This window comes from Podarcis cretensis (genome assembly GCF_951804945.1).
Source record: "Podarcis cretensis genome assembly, chromosome: 2".
In the NCBI taxonomy this organism is placed as follows: domain Eukaryota; kingdom Metazoa; phylum Chordata; class Lepidosauria; order Squamata; family Lacertidae; genus Podarcis; species Podarcis cretensis.
In genome coordinates, this window is record NC_137171.1 from 4,065,940 (window position 1) to 4,086,744 (window position 20,805).

At 46.3% G+C, this 20,805-nt stretch overlaps 1 protein-coding gene across 1 annotated transcript in view; it reads left to right on the forward strand.

Annotated features, from left to right (window-relative positions):
* The window catches only part of NXPH4 (neurexophilin 4), a 456,035-nt gene that overhangs the window by 75,714 nt on the left and 359,516 nt on the right, over positions 1-20,805 (forward strand). The window contains exon 2 of the mRNA XM_079967112.1: positions 8,847-13,424. Coding sequence (XP_079823238.1) covers positions 8,847-9,602 — 756 coding nt within the window. The 3' untranslated portion in view covers positions 9,603-13,424. The remainder of the gene's footprint in view (positions 1-8,846; positions 13,425-20,805) is intronic.

Genomic DNA, 20,805 nt, shown 5'->3' on the forward strand with positions numbered 1-20,805 from the left:
AAAGAATGTAGAGCAGAGGAATTATGTCACTGAACTATGAATAGTTTTACTTCTTGCCTGGAATCATTGGGCCAGAAATGCCAACAGGATTTCCTGGGCCTCGTCCACTGTATGTGGATTGGGCTGCCTGCCCCCGCAGTCTATTGATGAGCTGCTCCCTATGTATATACTAGGGGCTGTGCCCCTGCTCACTCTGGTCTCCAACCACTCATTAGCCCTTCTGAGCTTCTGCTTCCTGCCGCATGCAAACTACTAAGCTCACTTTTGATCTTCACCATCCCATTTCTGAAGGCTCTTCTGTTTTGCAGTCCTACTTTTCACCCCTTTTTCACCTTCACTCCTGTATATATGCCTCTTGTGCTTGCTTCTGTGCAATCCCTCTTGAACACAAACCATGCCCCTGGTAACTTCCTGCATCTTCTTCCTTCCAGGCATTATGTTAAATGCTGACCATGGGATCCTCCAGTCTGGAGCTTGGCCTTTACATTTCTACATTAGCCGCAGCTTCTGGACTGACCTCGAGGGTAGCCCCACATACAGTAATCAATTTTCTGGGTGGACAATCACAAACATCTTCCCAGCTTAATCTAGCCAGTGCAACCAAGCTAACATTCAGATAGCTAGGTGGTGGTTTGGTGCAGATCAAGGTTCCAGCCAAACATGAATGCTGAGCTGATATGCACTGAGGCACTTGCTGTTGGCTCATATAGAGGTGGCTACACATACTTGGCCAATTGTCCACCTTCGCTTGGAGAAACCATTAGGAACATTCTTTTTTTAGAGAGAGTGAGAGAAACACATTGTAACCACTACCAATTTCAAGAAGGAAGAGTTTCAGGAGGAGCTGTATCTTCTGTTGTGCACCATATTCAAGGCCTTTGAAATATTTAAAGATAATGGGATGGAATTCAATATCACACTCTTTGTTTGCTCCATCTGGGCAAACAGTTTGGCGTTCTCCCCGCCCCCAAACCTCGAGTCAATTGCGGTGTGTACGAAGGGAGAGGAGGACGAAGCCCTGTTGCACAAGGGACAGTCCTTGCACAGGACTTCCACTTATGGTGCTCATTAGATCAATCCCATTCAAGAGTCACCAGATAGGATGTATGTTTGCATGCCATGGACCTCTAATATTAGACCTAGTGCTTCTGAATGAATCCAGCACCACTTATGGCTAGTTCACACATTTAGGCTCACCACTTGAAGTCTGTAGCAACCAATGATGACTCAGCATGTGTGAATGAGTCATCACAGATGAAGTGTTGCACAATTTTCATACCTCCTTCTGCCACCCAGCCCAAGCCCACCGCAAGGAAGCTTCCCTCTGGGCCAGTTCAAACATGCAGCATCAAATGGTGATTTGTATGCCTAAATCCACCACCACAACCAGTCAGACACCATCAAGGACCTCACACCCAAGACCTTTCAGTGGAGTAACATGGTCACACCTTCATCTGCCAGTCACCCAAACTGCACAGTAACCACGTATAGTGGAATCCCATACATGCATGTGTGAACTATGACACAATTTTATGTGGATTCACTTGGAAGAATGTTCCCCTGTAGTCAGTGGGCCCTACTCCCATATGAGTGTTTATTGTAAAGGCTGCCATCCTAAACACAGTTACACGGGAGTAAGTTTCATTGAGCTTAGAGCAAGCGTGGGGAACATGAACTGTTCATCTTGTGTCTGCACTATGAAGATAGACTTCTGTTCACAGATGGGTTACTTCAGAACAGATAAGTCTTAAAGCCTGCCTTCTCTCTCATCACGCTGAGACAAAAGAGATGCTGCAGCCATGATTTTCTGCCCTGGCTGCCTGAACTAATTACAGTCAGTGACTGCAGAGTTCTCTGCACTTTGATTCCATGTGCTGAAGAACTGAGTGGGGAGGACAGAACACTCTCTTGACTCGGACTGCATCTTCTAAGACTGCTTAGAGTGCTTTCAACTTTCATTTAAAATTTGATATGCACAAACTCCTTAGGACTAATGCAGACTAAAAGCACAGTGTGAACACACCCCAAGAACCAAACAAGGAGAGAGAAGGGGCATGGGTTTTTTATATTATTATTAAACCTTTGATCTTAAAATCTACAACATATGATTTCTGGCTCTCAGCAAAAGGATGAAAGCAAGGATGGAGGATGAAATGCTGTTCCAATGCATGCTCAGAAAGTAACATTTGAAATGACAAAGTCCCTGACTCCTTTTTGAGGAAATGCAAAAGACTGGTGTAGCCTCCAACATTTTCCCTTACGAAAAATGGTGGGATAGGTATCATGCCCCAGTTGCTGCCCTTGGATTCGGAGGATGTGTTCCTTGTTGTTGTTTTTTTAAGAGCTCCAGAACCTCAAGTAGGGCAGTGTACCCATTACCTCTTGCTATGGCTCCACTGCTGGTGTTTGAAGCTGAGTACACATGACACTAGCCACAATCCATAAGTATCCTACAGCTTCTTGAGAAATACTGCTCAATTTGCTTTCCCTTATACCAGCCTCCATCTGATTGCAAACCAGAAGCTACAGTTAAGCTGTGGTGCATAGATTTCAGGAAGCCATTGCTCATCCACAGATGCCTGCATATGCGCAGGCGGCAACTTCAGTGAATTGGAGTTGAATTGGAGTTCAGCACAGGAAAACAGGCAATGGGCATCATCTCTGGACTGAACAGCAGCATAAGAATGTGACTTGAAACACAGCAGGGGAAACATCATGTCTCTGATGTGCACATAGTATTGCTTTGGAGTAGCAGCTGCATCCCCCTCCAGTGCCTGCCCTTCTCCCTCACTTGGGCCTCCTCCACTTTTGTATGAGTCTGAGCAGTTTTCTCCTTGCCCTGCTCCTTAGTGCTCAGAGCAAATGTTAATCTGGAGAAGATCAGAATTGGCTTTTACTCTGATTGAGTGCTAAAGAGTGGTTTCAGGACAAGAGAAAGTGTGGACAAGCCCTCAGAGTTGTCATCTTCAGTCCAGGAGACTGCCTAATTTGAAGAGCTCCAGGGCAGCAAGTCTTTATGGAATAGTTGTGCTTGCCTTCCTGGTGTGTGGGTGGTTAATTCGCCTATCCATCTCTCCTGCCTGGTGCAGCAATATTCATCTTACAGCAAGCAGGAGAAGGTGGTGGTGAACAGGCTGCTTGAGGAGTGGGTAAGAGCCCCCATATCTACAGGCTGGCACCCTGACCTGGATCTCTTAAAGCTTACAGGCGCAGTCCACATGTCTGGAGCAGGCAGTACAATCTGCTGAGGATGTGCAGAGATCTTCCCAGACACTGAAAAGGGGGTGGGGTCCACCTAAAGCAGAATTGCCCTGCCAAATCAGCTCCAGTAATAATCCAGAGTAAGCAGATGCATTTACTAAATGTCCCTTAGGTGTCTAGAAAGCTAACTTAGATCACTGGGTAGCTGGGCTCCAGCATGATGCAGGCATCATTCTCACACACACCAGTGCCTGGAGGTCTTAATAATAATAATTTATTATTTATAGCCCGTCCATCTGGCTGGGTTTCCCCAACCACTCTGGGTGGCTCCCAACAGAATAGCAAGGATGGCTCTTTTCATAGCATGATGAGCCATCTGGGGAAGCCAGGTCCCATGTGAGTTCCAGGATTCGAGCCCAACCAAAGGCCGGGCTTTTACGCCAGCTGAACCCCGCTCCTTGATTTGAGGAGCATGTATTTACCTGTATCTTTTCAGCAAGTCTGAGGGGCATGTCTGAATATGAAGAAAGAGGCCTGGACACTCTCTATATTCCACCAGTAGCAATAGTCTCATTGGCAGATGAGAGAGTGAGGAGCTCCAAGGAGCATCAGACACCTTTCTAGCCTGTCATCTGCTACTATCTGCCATCACTGCCTTCCACTACACTTGGCAAGGTGGCAGAGCTGCAGCTGTGAGAGGGTGGTGGTCAATGGGGGAGAGTGGGAAGAGGAAGAGCACCTGCTTTGCATGCAGAAGATCCTAGATTCATACCCTGGCATCTCCAGGTAGGGCTGGGAGAAACCCTAGTCTGGAACTGGGGAGCTGCCTGCCGAGTTGGTGTAGACAAAACTGAGCTAGATAGACGAATGGGTCTGATTCTGTATAAGGTTTCTGTGAGGTATTGAGGTGATAGAAGCTGAAGCAGGAGAGGTGAGAAAAACATGGGGATCCACAAGTTGTGGCTGGGCTTGATAGCAAACATTGATTCTAGGAGCCATTGCAGATGTGTTAAGGACTTTGAATTCATGGATGTGGTGCCACGATGCCTACTGAGCAACTGCAGTCTGGTGGTTCCTCAAAACGGAATAAGGTAGTAGGGCTTAAGAACATGGATGGAATGGAAGGCTTTTAAAGAAATTACAAAGCAGCCTCATAATATGTGTCTTCCTTGTTAGACAGTGCATCAGCAACAAATTTTAAGAGAGATTGCAACGCAAGTGCATACATTCATCAAAGTAATTTGTTGCTTCACCATAGGTCATAACTAGCAAATGCATGGATTGGAATCCTTCCAAAGAGATTTCAGTTCTGGAATAGATTTAGTGGAAGGAGAAAAATTCAAATATGTGTAGCGTGTTAAAGAGCAGGAGAAGGGAAATGGAAGAAGCAAAAGTTAAGAGCCTTAACAAAGCAGCCTCCAGAAGTAGCAAGTCAATCAAAGTAATTTGGATGCCCACCTACCCAAAGTGGCATAGGAGTTTGCTCTTCAGTGGCTTTTTCATTGTGCATCTGTTCTGGAGTTTGTGACCAACATGGGTTGATCTAGAGGTGTGTCTCTGTGTGGGCACATATATGGCCCTGCCCTTTGGCCCTCTGATCTTTCCCTGCCCTGTGCTGTGGCCATTTTAATAAGCCAGCCTCTCTGTAGCAAAGAGAAGGGTGGAGGAGAGAACTAGATGACCTCTCTTTTAGTATCTACCAGCTCAGAAGAGAACAGAATTGTCATTAAGGAGGGGAGGAACCGGGATTTGTTAATAGGCTGACTTGACCAGGTTTACACCAGGGCTGGCCTTGGCCCTTGCTTCTCCAGCCTCCCTGGATCTTAAGCTGCCAAATCTCCCAGCGGTTTCAGTCATCACCTTTTGCAGCTCCTGTCTCCCTTTTAATGAGCATCCCTGCGTGCTCCCTGTACCTGTGAACAGCTCTGTGTCTGCAGCTCCTCTCCACCTGCTGCGCTTATGCCTTGCTGCCTTGGGGGATTTGGGCTGGAACCAATCAGTCAAGAAGCATTGGTGGTAAGAGTTGGTGGTGGCTTACATTCAAGGTGCGTGCAGCTGCGGGGGCTTTTATTTCCTCTCTTTTCTTTCTCACTCTCCACATTTTTCCTTTTATTTGGGATGGCTGCATATGGCTCTCTGTGCTGCTAGGCGAAGTGGGTCTGAGATCTGTGAGCCACAGGATTCAGTCCCCAAGGGCCGCTCCATGTCCTCGGGCAAATAGCTGCAGAAGTGGAGTATTTCTGGTCAATCAAGGCAAAGTGGGTGAGGGAGATGGGAAGGGCCATTCATGTGGCATCATCAAGGCTTCAGAGAGCTCTGCCAGGGGCCTGTCGCTCACTCGTGTGCAGCTTGTTGCTGCTGTCATCAACTTTCTCTGAGTAAAGTCTGATGACAGCACACAAGTCCCTTCCCTGGGATGAAGGGCTAATGGGCTGTTTAATCCCCGAGAAGGGACCAGTGCTGGGATGAGCGGTAGGAAGGCAAAGACAAATCTTAATCAAGGCAGCTTTTGGTGCCCCGGGGCCAACCCACAAATAGTTAGCCATTGGGATAGTGTACTGAGAGAGAGACAGCTGTGGAGATTGACGGCACCCAAAGAATATCACCCCACTTGTAAAAAACCCACACAAAAAACCCCAAAGCAAAACCCACACAATGTACTTCACTGCATTCACAGTTGAGTAGCACACACATTTATACTGAATTTATTTCCTTTATTGGATTATCCCTGGATTGGGAAAATCCAAATGTAATGGGGGAAAGTGTGGACTGCTAGTTGGATGAAGAGGACATAATGTGAACAGCACCAAAAAGAATGGAGACACAAGCAGCTTCAAATCCACATTAAATTTCTGTGTGGACTAGTTCAGGGGTGGGGAATCTTTGGCCCATGGGCCATATTTGACCCATCTGAAGTCCTAATTTGGCCCTCAAGGCTGTTCTTTGGAAGCCACACCCACCTGCCCCACACCTGACATCATATATGACATCAGGTGAGGAACAGAAAGCCATGGAATAATGGGGGGGCTTAAACTGGGCTCCCAATCATCTCCCCTTTGGAAGGATTCATCCTCCTTGTGTTCCCACCGTTGTTGACAAGTAGCCCATATGCCTGTGAAACAAGCAGCTCTAGTGATGGCAAAAGAACACCAGCAATCCATCACGACCTGTCATCCAGCTGCTGCATTGGCACAAAAACTTTCCTGGGCTTGAGTGGGGGAGAGCAGATGACGAGAATTTGTGAATAAAGCTAAACTGGAATATGAGAGGAAAGGTTCCAATAAAGTGGAAAGGTTTAGAAGAAGAATAGAGAAGATCAGGGAAGCACAGAAGGTTTAAACTTGGTTAGAGGGACTGATTGCTCCTATCAAAGCTGCCAGGTTGGGCCAGTCTAGTGGTTCATTTAGCCCAGACTCCTTGCTTTCAACTGCACCAAATGTTGCTGAGAAACAGAAGGGACCCACACCTTATTATTTGTTCCTAATATCTGGTACTAGCATTCAGTGACCACCTTAGCCAGTGGCTTTCAGCAGCAGGGTGTTGTGTTGTGGAGGTGCTTACCTGGCCTCCCACAAGAGGGAGAGGCAAAGAGGAGGCCGCACTGACAGCACCATGCAAAATCAAGGCCGTAGCACCTGCCCACTCTAGTCTCTGGCACTGGAAACAGAAACCCATGAATTCTGGCCCTTCCGCCCAACCCTGCGGTCACTTTGTGCCCTTACCAAGCTGTTTGGCTGCATACTAAACCTTGCAGCTTTGCTTGTATTTTCACCCCTTCAGCACAAATAAGCAAGTACAAGTATACTTCCAAAAAACTCCTTTTTTCCACTTCCCTCAGAGCTTTCCCCTCTGATTCCTCTCCATGTCTGTTCGCCACAGTTCAGTGCAGAGATGGGTCTGCCTAAGTCCACTGAAATCAGGAGGGCTATGAGGGCACATGCTGTAGCTCAGTCTCAGATTATGATCATTGTATCTTAGCACTGCGTGGATAGTCCAACCCCTCCTTTCTTCAGTCTCTGCTACCGACATTGGAATGGACCTTTTCCTAACTACTCCATACCGTTTAACATTTCTCCGATGGAAATTGGGACATCCCATTCCATAATGAAAATCTTACTAAGTTGCCCCAGCCACTATGGACAGCTTCCAACATATAAAAATAATAAAAAAATTAAACATTAAGAAAAACTTAATCCCTATACAGGATTGCCTTCAAACGGCTCAGAGGTTGGATAACTCCATTTATTTATTTTATTTATATTCCGCCCTATACCCGTACGCCTCAAGGTGGTTCACAGAATAGATTCACACGTGGATCCCCTAGCTGTAAAATAAAAATATAGATTAATGCACTTCTAATGTTTTTATTTTAAATGTGCTTCAGTTTTGAATAGAGCAGTGGCACTCCTGGAGGGGATATTTTCCCCTATGACATTTTCTTGCTCTGTATTGCTTACACACAAACACCACCAGGAAAAAAAATCAGAAATAAATAAGTAGAGAAATAGCAGCTTGAAGTGGGGAAAACAGCATGGATGGGATTTAGCTAAATTGTATGAATGGAACGAGGTCTGCTTGTGCAGCAAAACTTCTCTTCCCCCTACTCTTGTGTGCACTCCCCCCTATACCCACTAAACGTGCTCTGAATGGTTGGGGGGGGACCCAGATTAGGTTTATTTGGGGGCGCAGTGGAGAGGGGGAGTTCCATTGTGAAAGTGGTCCTTGTTCCCTGCATGTGTGCCCAGTGCTATGTTTATTTCCAAACCATAGTGGGAAAGGATTAAACACTCCCCCAGTTCTGCTGCTCTGATCAAAATCAGAACCCTACCAATCACCCCCACATGGCAGGTTTAGGTTCAAACTATTTGTTCATTTGCTTTATTTAAAAGCATTTATAAACTGCTAAATATATCAGAAACCTCTAAGCAGAGGTCTAAAAGACAAATATTTTATCAGTAAAACATTAAAACAAAAACACAGCTTAAAACCAATAAAGTAGCAGTATAGAACACATAAGAGATATCAGAGCAAATAAGAGAGAAATTCAGAGGATTCAAACACATGGAACAAGGCCCACTCTTGTGGTTCAAGGGAAGCATGGGCAAAAAGCTAAGTCCTCACAAGAAGTCTGAAGCAAGGGATCGTTGCCACTTCATGTAAGCTCAAGGAAAGGGCCTTCCACTAGGCAGGGGCAACAGCAGAAAATGTTTTCAGGCCAGACAGTGTTGGCATATTATGGAGCTCACATGTCACAGCTATTGTTACTTGTAATAAAGGCAGAACTTCACATCTGCCAAATGAAGTGTGTGATATATGAACAAATGTGCTCACCTGTTGTCTGGGTTGCATGGTTCGTGGAACTGGATTTTTCTGTGTTGTAGAATTTCGGGTGCAGACCTGTTGTATTTTAAGGGTAAGACTAGAATGAAGCAGGGCACCACAATTTCCCACTGTGGTCCAGTGTACACATTACAGAGAGATGAAGCACTCTTACAAGTCCTTTTTTAAACCTATTTGTGTCCTGAAGATACCTAGATGCTTTCTCTGTGCACAGGGCAGGGTGCAGATGCACCATGAGTACATGAAGGATCTCAGAGCACACCTGTTTTAACCCAAATTCCCTATTTTATCTACCTCTTTGATAGGTTGCGTGTGTGAAAGACCATGTGACCAAGACCCTGAACTACCTGGAGATGAGTCCCTCAAGTGTCTTGAAGGGCACTGCTTTGAAACCTCACCCGCTCAACCCTGCTCGAATATTTTCCAGTGAGCCATCCAAAGCCAAGCTGGACCCATACAGTGGTGCCCTGAGTCCCTGGGACTGGACCAAGAACCAGACGGCCATGGAGCACTTCAACCAGCGAGCTAAGAGGAAGCCCTCCATGAAGGCGGGCCGAACCAAGAAGATCTTTGGCTGGGGTGACTTCTATTTCAACATCAAGACCCTGAAGTTCAGCCTGCTGGTGACAGGCAAGATCGTGGATCATATAAATGGCACCTTCAGTGTCTACTTTCGTCACAACTCCTCCAGCCTGGGCAATGTCTCCGTGAGCATTGTGCCACCCACCAAGGTAGTTGAGTTTGATGTACTGGTTCCCCCTATCCAAGCCCAGCACCTTCACCCTCAGCAGTCCACTTTAGCTGAGCCCAAGGAACCCAAGACCTTCAACTGTCACGTGGAATATGAGAAGACCAACCGGGCACGCAAGAACAAGCCTTGCCTCTATGACCCTTCTAAGATCTGCTTCACCGAGCACACGCAGAGCCACGCCGCTTGGCTGTGTGCTAAGCCCTTCAAGGTCATCTGCATCTTCATCTCCTTCTTCAGCATCGACTACAAGCTGGTCCAGAAGGTCTGTCCAGATTACAACTTCCAGAACGAGAACCCCTACTTTGGCTGATGAGGGGGGAAGACTTTGGGAGGGGGGACTGTGCAGAGGGGTGTTAAGTAAGTTGCACTCTTTTTATCAGGACAGGAATTGGAAGAACTTTGGCTGGCAGTGAAAGAAACAGGAGAGCCCCCCCCCCCCCGATGCTTAGTGAGAGAAGGATGGCCGGTTCTGAACAGGAACTGGATTCTGCTCCATCTCATAAGGCATTCCCTTCCCAGTGGCCACTAAACTTCCCAGGACTTTAGGAAAATAGAAACTGGCCAAAAGGACACTGTTGCTTTTGCTCCCCACTGTACCCCCTTTCCAATGCTGTTTGGGTCATCTCAAGGGAATTCCCAGCAATATGAAGAAATGGCTTGCTGTGGCTTTCATCTCTTTTGTGCATAAATGGACCCTGCTGCTTCTGTGGGGCTGTAACACTGACTTATATGAGAATGTCTTTCAGGATCATGCCTCCCATCTGGAATATAAGGTTCTGGTAGCAGCCAAAGGTCCCTCTGTGCATCTCTCTGTTTCTCTTCTCCTTGGACTGAGCCACAAATTGTCAGCTGAGTTGCTACTGAAGCTATTCATTGACCTGCCTGGGATTGTGGAAAAGCATATTAACCCACCGTGCCAACTCACCTCTTGCCAGATGCTCTACAATGGAAAGGACCAACAGAGGGCAGAAATTGCCAAACTCGGGAGCTTCTCTGTTCATATAATATAGGAATGTAATGTGCAATGGATCAATCATGTTAAATTGGGAGGGAGAGTGAGAATGTGTCTCAGCTGGAGTTAAGCTGAATGTAAACAGGGAGATTGGGGTTCGGTGGGTGAGATCATGTCAGAACACGGGGTTTGCATGAGAAACTGAAAGGTGCATAAGAACACATTGATGCAACCGGGACTGTAACATTTCAGTGTGCGCACGTGCACGTCTGTGTGTGTGTGTGTAAGTGGAACTTTATGTTCATAGCAGAAGCCTGAGTTGAGTGTTAGTAGAAATTCAAATGAATGACTGTGAGATTCAACCGAAACACGTATGTGTGCACAACTTAGGAAAGTGTGTGTGAGTGTGTGTGTGTGTATACACGGCATGACAGCGAGTAAGGATGTGTGCTATATTAGGTGTGCTCTTTTGGCCTTAATGGCATATGTATTTGCAAGTACATTTATTTAAGTCTGTATAACTAGGAATGCATATATGCCACCATGACAGTAATGAAGTGTGTGTGTTTTAATTAGGGCTGTAAGCATTCATTGATTTATTCCGCAGATTGATCAACTAGAGCTTTAATCTCAGATTAAAATTTGTCCCCTTTGATTGAGTGGCGGGGTTAAGACTGAGCGGCACACTGTTGTGCAGTCCTTGCAGGTGTAGCAGTTTCCTCTTTCCTGCGCATGGGTTTGCTTTCCAGCTGACACCCAGAGTTTCCAGATCTTTTTTCATTTCAGGGTGAAAACCCACTGGGGTTTTCCTGCCAGCTATATGAAGCACAAAGCAACTAGGGCTGACAGTGCTCATTTGAAAATCACATCAGTTTCTCTTTTAACTCTGGATCTTCCGCAGCACTTACAGGATTTTGAAGTTGTTCCTTTTTGAAGACATTTTGGTTCTGATGACTTTACTGTAACAGGGAATGCTCTGCACAAGAAAGAAAAATGAAAAGGATGATCAATCCTTCTTAATAGTGGTGAGCGGTAGCTTTTGTTGATTAAATTTTAAGCTATCCCACATTTAATAGGAGGCCATGCCTATCCTGCTGTATCATAAAAAGGCACCTGCATTTTTGTGGTTTAGGTAAGGTGCAGATTTATTTAAAGACAATTGACAACCCTACTTTCAATATATTCATATATTTCAGTGTAAAGATTTCGTTAAAGGGTATGAAGAGACATTTGAGTTTGCATGTGTAAGTATGAGTCTGTGCTACCAGGAATCTGAATGCTTGAGTAAGGAGTCTGTGTATAAATCAGTGGCAGCGTAGGTGAGATGGTGTTAATGGGAGTCTGCATGTGATTGCATGTGCTGGTGGGGTGTGAGAAAGAAATTGGCTTACTAAACTGTATGGGAGGGAGATGAACAGATTCATTTTTTGGAAGAATGTATGGCTGGGCTTGCTTACATGAGTCTTCTAGAAGAGTTACTTTGAAAGCGATTTCTGCAATGCTCCTGCGCTCCCCTGCTCCCTCTTGCACATGGTGTGTCTAGAGGACTTTGGGTGTTCCATGAGAGGCTAGTCTATAGTCTGTCCTGGCTTCAGAGGGATGGGTAGACTCTAGTAACATTGCAACTACTTCTAACATTCTGGCTCAGTGATGCTTTGAATTCCCTTGATTCCTTCCTCTTCCTCGGCCTCTTCCTTCCACCCATGGCCCTTGCAAGAATTACAAAGGGTTTCAAGTTGGTTTTTAGCGATTGCCACATGCCAGGTATAGAAATGAAGAGGGGAAATGATATGCTTCTTTTTTTGACAATCAGTATTGTTTGTTGGTTGGTTAGTTTGTTGGTTAGTTAACAGCAAAACAGTAATATACGTGTGGCTCTTCAGGTTTGAATGCATACAGTAAAAAGCAACTACAAAATAAGGAACAATTTAATTGTGTGCTGCCATTACAAAATCAGACAGTTGGAATATTTTCTGATGTACAACTTCAAAAACATTTATTGTCATTAAGACAGTCACTTATTCATTTTTGAAAGCAACGTGAGTCAAGTACTAGTAAAAGAAGTATGGCAATACCATATGGTTCAGTCATTTCTGGACTATGACATTTGTTAAAATGTTTGAGTGCTCCCTCCTGCAAACAAACATTCAGCTTGCATGTGAGGAAGGAGCCTAACCATCTCTCTGTCAGGCTAGCTTTCTACATGTTGGTTTGGGGTTATGGTTTGGCTTGGTTTTAACAAGGGCATTCAGACATTCATTCCTCCCCCTACATTCTGAAGTAGTACAGTTCTGGGAAGGCAGTATCGAAATGTGCAGTTCAGCTGCAAGAGCTTAAACACCAGAGATGAAACTTGAGATTGCTTTTCAAAATTGCAAATCAAATCTGAGGACAAAATGTGACTCATTGGAGAGTGGCCTGAATTTTAACTTGCACCTTTTTATGTGAAGGTAGCTTTGACTGAGAATAAGTCACTCTGCCTTCACCTAAAAACAACTTTGTTTCCAAGGGTGAGGGACATGTGACACACATCCAGCCAGTTGTGGAATATGTTAGGCAAGCTGCACCGTGCTGCATTCACACAAATGGTGAATTATGAACTCACGCTAACAGCGGGTGATGAATTCAGAAACACAGCCAATTCACATATAACCAAGTGACTGATGTCTTGGGGACCTCTGTGGATGATGTTTACAAATGAAATAAAAGATTCATGTTGGAATCCATGAGTTGTAGATCATGAATCTAAAGGCTCATCCCAGCTGTTAAGGGATCCCACCTGGAATTTGCATGGCCAAATGGTGAATCATCCAGTTTTGCCAGTTCTAGAGGTAGGGGCTGTACCTTCACTACTCTCCTACTTGTTGCAGGACACGGGTGGCACTGTGGTCTAACCCACTGAGCCTCTTGGGCTTGGTGATCAAAAGATAGGCAGTTCGAATCAGCACGATGGGGTGAGCTCCCATTGCTGTGTCCCAGCTCCTGCCAACCTAGCATTTTGAAAGTGCACCAGTGCAAGTAGATAAATAGGTTCCACTGTGGCAGGAAAGTAAATGGCATTTCCATGCGCTCTGGCTTCCATCATGGTGTTCCATTGTGCCAGAAGAGGTTTAGTCATGCTGGCCACATGACCCAGAAAGCTGTCTTTGGACAAATGCCGGCTCCCTTGGCCTGAAAAGCGTGATGAGCGCCACACCCTATACTGTCTAGGGGTCCTTTACCTTTACCTTACTTGTTGCAGCAAAGCTAGAGAAGTACAGCAGCCCAGCTGAAAGTGTGTGCAGGCTAGTGTTTCTGCTGTTGTGTTTTGTGGGTGTACACAACCATGAACAGGGATGCTCATGCACATCAGCTCATGTGATAGGCATGAATCTCATGCAGCTGTCGGTGTATGTAAGTGATTTTGTGAGTGCTTTCAACAGTGTCTGATGTCTCTGTGGCTGTATCAGTGTACTTCCTATTGTGTTAGAACTAAGCGTAGATATGCTTAGTCTACACAATCACATCAGCGTTTCCTAAACTTCCCAAATTCTTTCCCCCCTCCCACTGCTGCCACTTAAAATTGAAGGCATACTTCACCTGTATTCTCAAAATGAGATTTATATTTCCAGAACATTGGGGAAGCATTTTCCTTGGAATGACAGGTTATCCTAGTCAGTATTCTTTCCCAGCATCCTTCCCTTTGCACACTCACACTCAGGGTTGGGACTATGACATGCTTTTGGGATTCCCCACATTTGTCTACTGTAGTGCAGGCTGCATTAGTGAGTCTGAATCCTCCCTGACTCCCTCCCTCAGGAAGATGTTACTTCAGAGAAAGGATCCATGTTGCACAGAGCTTTCCTGCGTGAAAGGTAGAGAGCACAGGCGGGCAATCTGTGGCCCTCCAGATGTTGATGAACTACAACTCCCATCATCCCTACCATTGGCTGTGCTGGCTGTGGCTGATGGCAATAGGAGTGCAGCAACCTCTGGAGAAAGCCACTCTTACCACTGTCTGCACATGCCCCTGTTTACGTGTTTTGTGAACTTGCAAGTTTATACATGTTGCCAAGGAGGCATGTTATCTGGAATATTTAATCCAGAGCTTGTTGTGCTCTGTCTGATTGCTAGGGCGGACATTGGCAAACAACAAAGCCACACTGCCTGGATCAGCAGGTTGTACTAAGCTTATTTCTCTGATAGAGAGAGTAGCTGATGGAGCTTCAGAATCTAATGGCTACTGGGCAAGGAGTGGAGAATGGTGCTAGGGATCTGGCCTACTGAACCGCAGGCCCTAAAGTGCCCAGAAGGATGCCTGAACACAAATGGCATGGGTTTGGACCATGCAAGGACAGAAGGATGTTGAGATAAGAGAGAAAGGAATATGTTAATAATGTTCTGAAGAGGCGGAAGGAACAGGTTTTGCCATGACCCAAGACTTTGGGATCGTCACAGCTGTGTAGTGGGACACTTGGGACAGCTAGGTGCAGGTTTTGTGGATTTGTATGCTGCAGTCTGCAGATACTGCGTGGTGGGATGATCTCTATCATTGGTTTTCAACCAGTGTGCTATGGCACCCTGGGGTGACTTGAGAAACATTCTGGGGAGCTCGGGGGGGGGGGCGCAGCCTTTCATTAAATTGCAGCCCATATCTTTCTGCATTATCTTTCTCCCTGAGGAACATTCAGGGGAGCCAGAAGCTTTAACTTACAGCCCATTATCTTCCTGAAATAAAACAGCGGCAAAAAAAAGTGGGGAAACACTTTTGCAAGACTGTTTATCTTCTTAAAATCTTTCCCCCACACCAACAAAAATCCTTCCCAGCTTCAGTAACGAACAGTTCCTAGTTTTACACAGAGGGCTTGAGAAATGCAAGAAATTAACAAAGTAGCTTGATAGTGTGTGTGCCTGGATGTGTGTGCGCTCTATACAGTGGCATAGGAGGGGGGGTGCAGCGGTTGGGGCCACCCCTGGTGTCATCACTGAGGAGGGTGACAAAATGGCAAAAAAATATGTGTTTTAAAATAAATTTTTAAAAATTGGGCTCACAACACTTTTTTTGAAAAAAATAACTACTGCATCCCCCTTCCTACGCCACTGGTAGCTAGGTGAGGTGGGGGGCACTGGGTGCCACACCGCGGGGCCTGCAGCGTGCCTGAGCCACTTGTCTCTCCTGAGGGGGTGGCACCGGGTGGACTGCCTGCAAGCTCCACACTGCTTTTTCAAGCAGCGCAGGGCTTGCGTCTGCCCACCGCTTCAGCCACCCTACATCTGAGGGGGCGGTTCGGAGAGGCTCCATGCAGTGCGCCCTGCCTTGGCTCACCCCTTCCCCATGGGCAGCTCGCTTCACCCCTGGCTGCAGGACACGTGCACCACACCGGGAACCTGAGCAGATAGCTACTCCGCTGGCTCTATAAGGAGGTATTTAAAAATAACTCTGAAAGTGAGGAGTGTCTTCTGTGTTTCTCCTTCTATCCCCTGCCCCCGACATCCCTCTCCCCGCTTCTTCTTTGCTTCTTCCTCCAGGCAACCACCCTCCTCCTTAACAGTCACCCAGCTTTATGGGCATGGAGGGAATGTTGCAGGAAAGGGCCATGTATGCATGTGTGTCCTGTGCTGTGTGTTTCTCACTTGCCTTCCCTGCAATAACAACATATTTCTGCTTCTGATCTTAATCTTGTTTTGCCCTCTCCACCCGCACTTCCACCATGTGCACACTAATTTTTGGAAAGGCAGGCTGGGGCTGCCATGTGGAGTGAGTCAGCTCGGCCCTGCAGAGCAGTGGCGTTGGTTGGGGTCCTGTCGACACAAGCGCTCCCAAAATGGCGCTGACAAGGGGTGGGGTGGAATGGTGCAGGGGCAGAACACTTACACACGTCCTGTAACGGAAGCCCAGTGTCAGCGGCTTCCACAGGGGATCCGCAGAAAGAATGTGGTTGGTCAAGGGAGCCGGGATTCAAAAAGGTTGAAAACCACTTCTATGGATCATTCAGGACCCTGGTAAGGATAAGGGAACCACAGGTCAGTTCCTTAAAATTCTCTCTATGTAATTTCAAAAACAGCCATTTCTACAAGATGGAACATGTGGAAGTTATGTTCTTTTGCAGTTCCTGAGTAACCCAAGGAAAATAAAAACAGGGCAGCAGGACAGAGGAGGCAAAGGAATGGAGCTAGCTCAAGCGTGGTGTGGTGATCTATTCCATGAGGTCAAGCATACTTCAATCAAAGCTTAAAGCAACGTGTTTGAGGAGGGGGCTCACCAAAAACGAACAATGTGGTTTCTTGGGGAGAGATGTTGACTTCCTGAGGGAACATGATAACCTGAATCCAAGAATTATTTGACTGAGGCTGCGAAGGAATATTCCAAAGTCAACAGGGAATGTGCTAAATCACTGCAAGGTTCCTGCAGCCACAGACTGACTGAACTGTCCCAGCGGGCAAAGGTGAAGTCAATTGGGACAAGATGTTCCAAACCCATACCATGCTTGGACTTGGGTGGGGGTCAGAGGTGTCCTACATGGAAGCAGATGTAGGGGTCTTAATCTTTGGAGAAGCAAATGGTTAGTAATTAGGCTACTGGCAGAGCAGTGCCAGCCAGAAGGAACTTCTGGTCTCACTAGGGCAAAGGGAGACCAAGTAGTGCCTTGTGCTGCCTTGTGTTGGCAGTTGGCTGATAGCTTAGCCTCAAAATGAGGCATTAGCATACATCTAGAGTTCTTGCATCTTATGTGGTGACTTCCTCTGTGCTTGAGACGAATCCACACTCACAGCACCATCTCCTGTTGAGCTAAGCTAAATGAACCACACAGTGCTGGGCTTGTGCTGAGTGCCAGCTCACCTTCACAACACAACTGGTTGCTCACCCCCTACAAAGAGTATGGCAGGGGTCTCCAACATGCTGCCCTCCAGATGTTGCTTTACCAAAGTCTCATCATCCTTCACTTTGGCTAGCTTGGCTGGGGGCTGATGGGAGTTGGAGTCCATCAACATCTGGAGGGTACCATTCTAGGTATTCCTGGAATATTGGATGCATCCAACATGCTTTCTTCATTCTTTAAGGCCTGGTTCAGCTCCTCTTGTGGCAGGCTAATTTGCCCTAGCACACAGTTGGCATTCAGTGGTGTATCCTCCCCAGTGTGTATGTGTGTATTGTTATCTTCAGTCATACCTGTTTTGTGTTTTTATGTGCATTTCCGTAAGCATATTCCAGTCTCATGCTAGTGCAGAAAGAAATCTCCAGTCACTTCCATGTGGACGTACTGCACACACAATTCCAGCTTCCTGCATGTATACATGTTTGGAACCCACTGCCAATTGCAGCTTCCCAATTGCACATGGCCAAATAGATTCATGAACAATCTTCACACATCATAATGTATACATGGTGGTGCATGCAATCTGTACATTTGAAGGAAAACCTGGGAAGCGATTCTTGGTCACTGCGTCTCAGTCTTGTTTTGTGTGTCCTTTCTCTGTCCATACAAGTTCAGATGGTTGCTCTGTTTAAATTAGGATGCAAAGAACACCTTACAAGGAGTCAGATTGTTACGTTACCAAGCCCAGTGCCATGTACTCTGCCCAGCAAAGCATGTGCTCTCCTGCTGAGCTGTGACACTAGTAGGGGCTCCTAATGAGGAAATAACGTGAATCACAACTGTTTTCATTTGGAAAGGCCAGGCAGTTTTTAGCCAGTGAAGTAGTGAAGCTTGAAAACACGCCAGCAGCTCTTAATATACTCTTACATCTCTGAACTGTGAAGGAACCAAATATGTTTGTAAATACCTCATTACTTTTTAATCCAGCCTTTAGGGAGGAGGCAGGCAGGGAGGGGGAGGCAGGAGGTGGAAGGCGAGAGGCATGGAGTCCACAGGTGGTTGTGTCATTTGGAGTTTGTACTGCCGTGTACTCGTGTCGTGTATTGGTATGCATAACTATGCCTCTTTCCAAACATGGAGCCAAAGTTTGTACAATCCATTATCAACAGATTTTCTCCATGAACTCAGCCCCCTATTGCAGCTGATGGCATGAGAAGCATCATTATGTGACTCTTTGCTGTCAAGATCCTGTTTCACTGCCTCCATTCATTTCAGGCATCAGATCATACATAGCATCGAATGGCATAAATCCCCACGTCAGTGGCAATTCCTGACCGGTTGCTGGAACGCTACTTGTTTCTGCATCTACTGTTGTGAGAAACACAAAGGGGTGTGTGTGTGTGTGCGTGCAGATGTCAAGGGTGTGCATGCACATCTATTTGTATGTGTGAGTACGTATGCATGTAGTTGCTAGGTGTGGCAAGGGTGTGTGCAGTGTGTATGTGTAATTCAGACAGTACATGGCAGAGGGGACGCGGGTGGCGCTGTGGTCTAAACTTCCAAGCCTCTTGAGTTTGCTGATCGGAAGGTCAGCCGTTCAAATCTGTGTGACAGTGGTGGTGAACTCCCGTTGCTCTGTCCCAGCTCCTGCCAACCTAGCACTTCGAAAGCATATCAGCGTGAGTAGATAAATAAGTACCGCTGCAGCGGGAAGGTAAATGGCATTTTCGTGCGCTCTGGCTTCTGTCACGGTGTTCCGTTGGGCCAGGAGCATTTTAGTCATGCTGGCTACATGACCTGGAAAGCTGTCTGTGGACAAACGCTGGCTTCCTCGGCCAGAAAGTGGAGATGTGTGCCACACCCCTTAGTCGCCCTTGACTGGATGAACTGTTCAGGGGTCCTTTACCTTTACCTACACAGCAGAGGTTGCAGGAGTTGGCAGAGGCCAATGAGCTGGTAGGAGGCCTTGCCTGTGAGTGCAGTCTGGGAAATCAGAGACGGGAATTGCGACAACAACTTCTTCTGCCCAGGGACTAGAGAGCTGTGCCTGCAGATGAGGTCAGATTACAGGAAGCGAGAAGGAACTGTCACCCCTCCTGGGGAATCACCCCCCTGCCCTTCCACCCTCTGGACTATCAGCCATTCATTGTTGTCATTATCTATAGAATGTCTGTATTCTGTGAAGAAGCAACAGGCCACTGGACGACGGGTTGAGAAGGGGGCAGCAGCGAAGTCTACTTCGCCACGGCAGGGTTGCTCCCTTGGCAGTGGTACAAACCCACACCCTGCCCACCTTTGGCTGCGCCCTTGGCCAGGGTGAAGACTTCTTCATATTTTTATATATTTAAATTAAATAAATGAATAAATGAAAAACTGGAGAGAATTCGTTTTTTGGAAAGGGGTGACTTATGAGTGTTGAATGTGGCATCACTTTGAAGTTTTATTACAAACAAGTGGCGTATAAATTGGGTGAAATAAAAGAAAAATGATTATCATTATCATCACCATCATTATTATTATTTAGCCTATATATTGCTTAATTGCCAAGGTGGCTACTCAGTGGTTCACAAGTATAAAACCAATTACAAAACATACAAACAAGCATCCATAAAACACACAATACAAATATACTTTTTATTTTTTAAAATGTTAACGTATCTAGATGTGGTGTTAGGAACATAATGAGCTGTGTTACATCATCAGCTCAAGCTATTTGTCCATCTCTCCAAAAACTGGATCTAATTGGACCAGCAGCAACTTGGTCTCAAGGGTTGTCTTTTTGGGGGATGGTCTGTCTTATTCAGCCACTCAACTTCAAGGCATGGGCAAAGAGCTCTCTGGCGCTCATTTCAAGACACAAGCAAATGGCTCCCAAATCCATGAACAGGTAAGGAGGGTGGTTGTGTGTGTTTTTACAGGCCTCTGCCATTAGATCTACATTATGCTGGAGCTTTGTTCACAGAGAAGCACAAAGGCTCTGCAAAAAGGTGTGTGTTACATTGTGCAGGCATTGTGGATAAGGATTTGGGGTAGTCTGTGCTTGTCACTTGTTGCAACACAGGAAGTAGCCAAGCAGTGCGCTGCCTATTCCACACAACAATCACATTGCACTGGTTCACTACAAGAGCTAGTGCTTTGAGAGTACTGGGGGTGGGGGGAGCCTCGCAGCAGATACAAAATGGGAATGGCAATAGAAGTATTTGCAGAAACTCCTCCGATACCCCTGCCCCTTTGGTCCTGCTGCTAGGCCATTTTGTTTCCAGAGCTCTCAAAGCACAAACTTCTATACCGTGGGTAGGCAAACTAAGGCTCGAGGGCCGGATCCAGCCCAGTTGCCTTCTAAATCTGGCCCAGATTTGTCTGGCTACAAAGTAATTGGCATACACCCTTTCAGAGTTGGTTATATTGGTTTAAACCCTAAACCCAATTAGCTGGAAATATATTTCACTTATATCAGTGGGTCTTAGTTCTAACTAGATACGTTGAGATGGATTCTAGAGCATGGATAGGCAAACTAAGGCCCGGGGGCCGGATCCAGCCCAATCGCCTTCTAAATCCAGCCCGCGGACGGTCTGGGAATCAGCGTGTTTTTACATGAGTAGAATATGTGCTTTTATTTAGAATGCATCTCTGGGTTATTTGTGGGGCATAGGAATTTGTTCATTCTGCCCTCCCCAAAAAATATAGTCTGGCCCCCCACAAGGTCTGAGGGACAGTGGACCAGCCCCCTGCTGAAAAAGTTTGCTGATCCCTGTTCTATACTC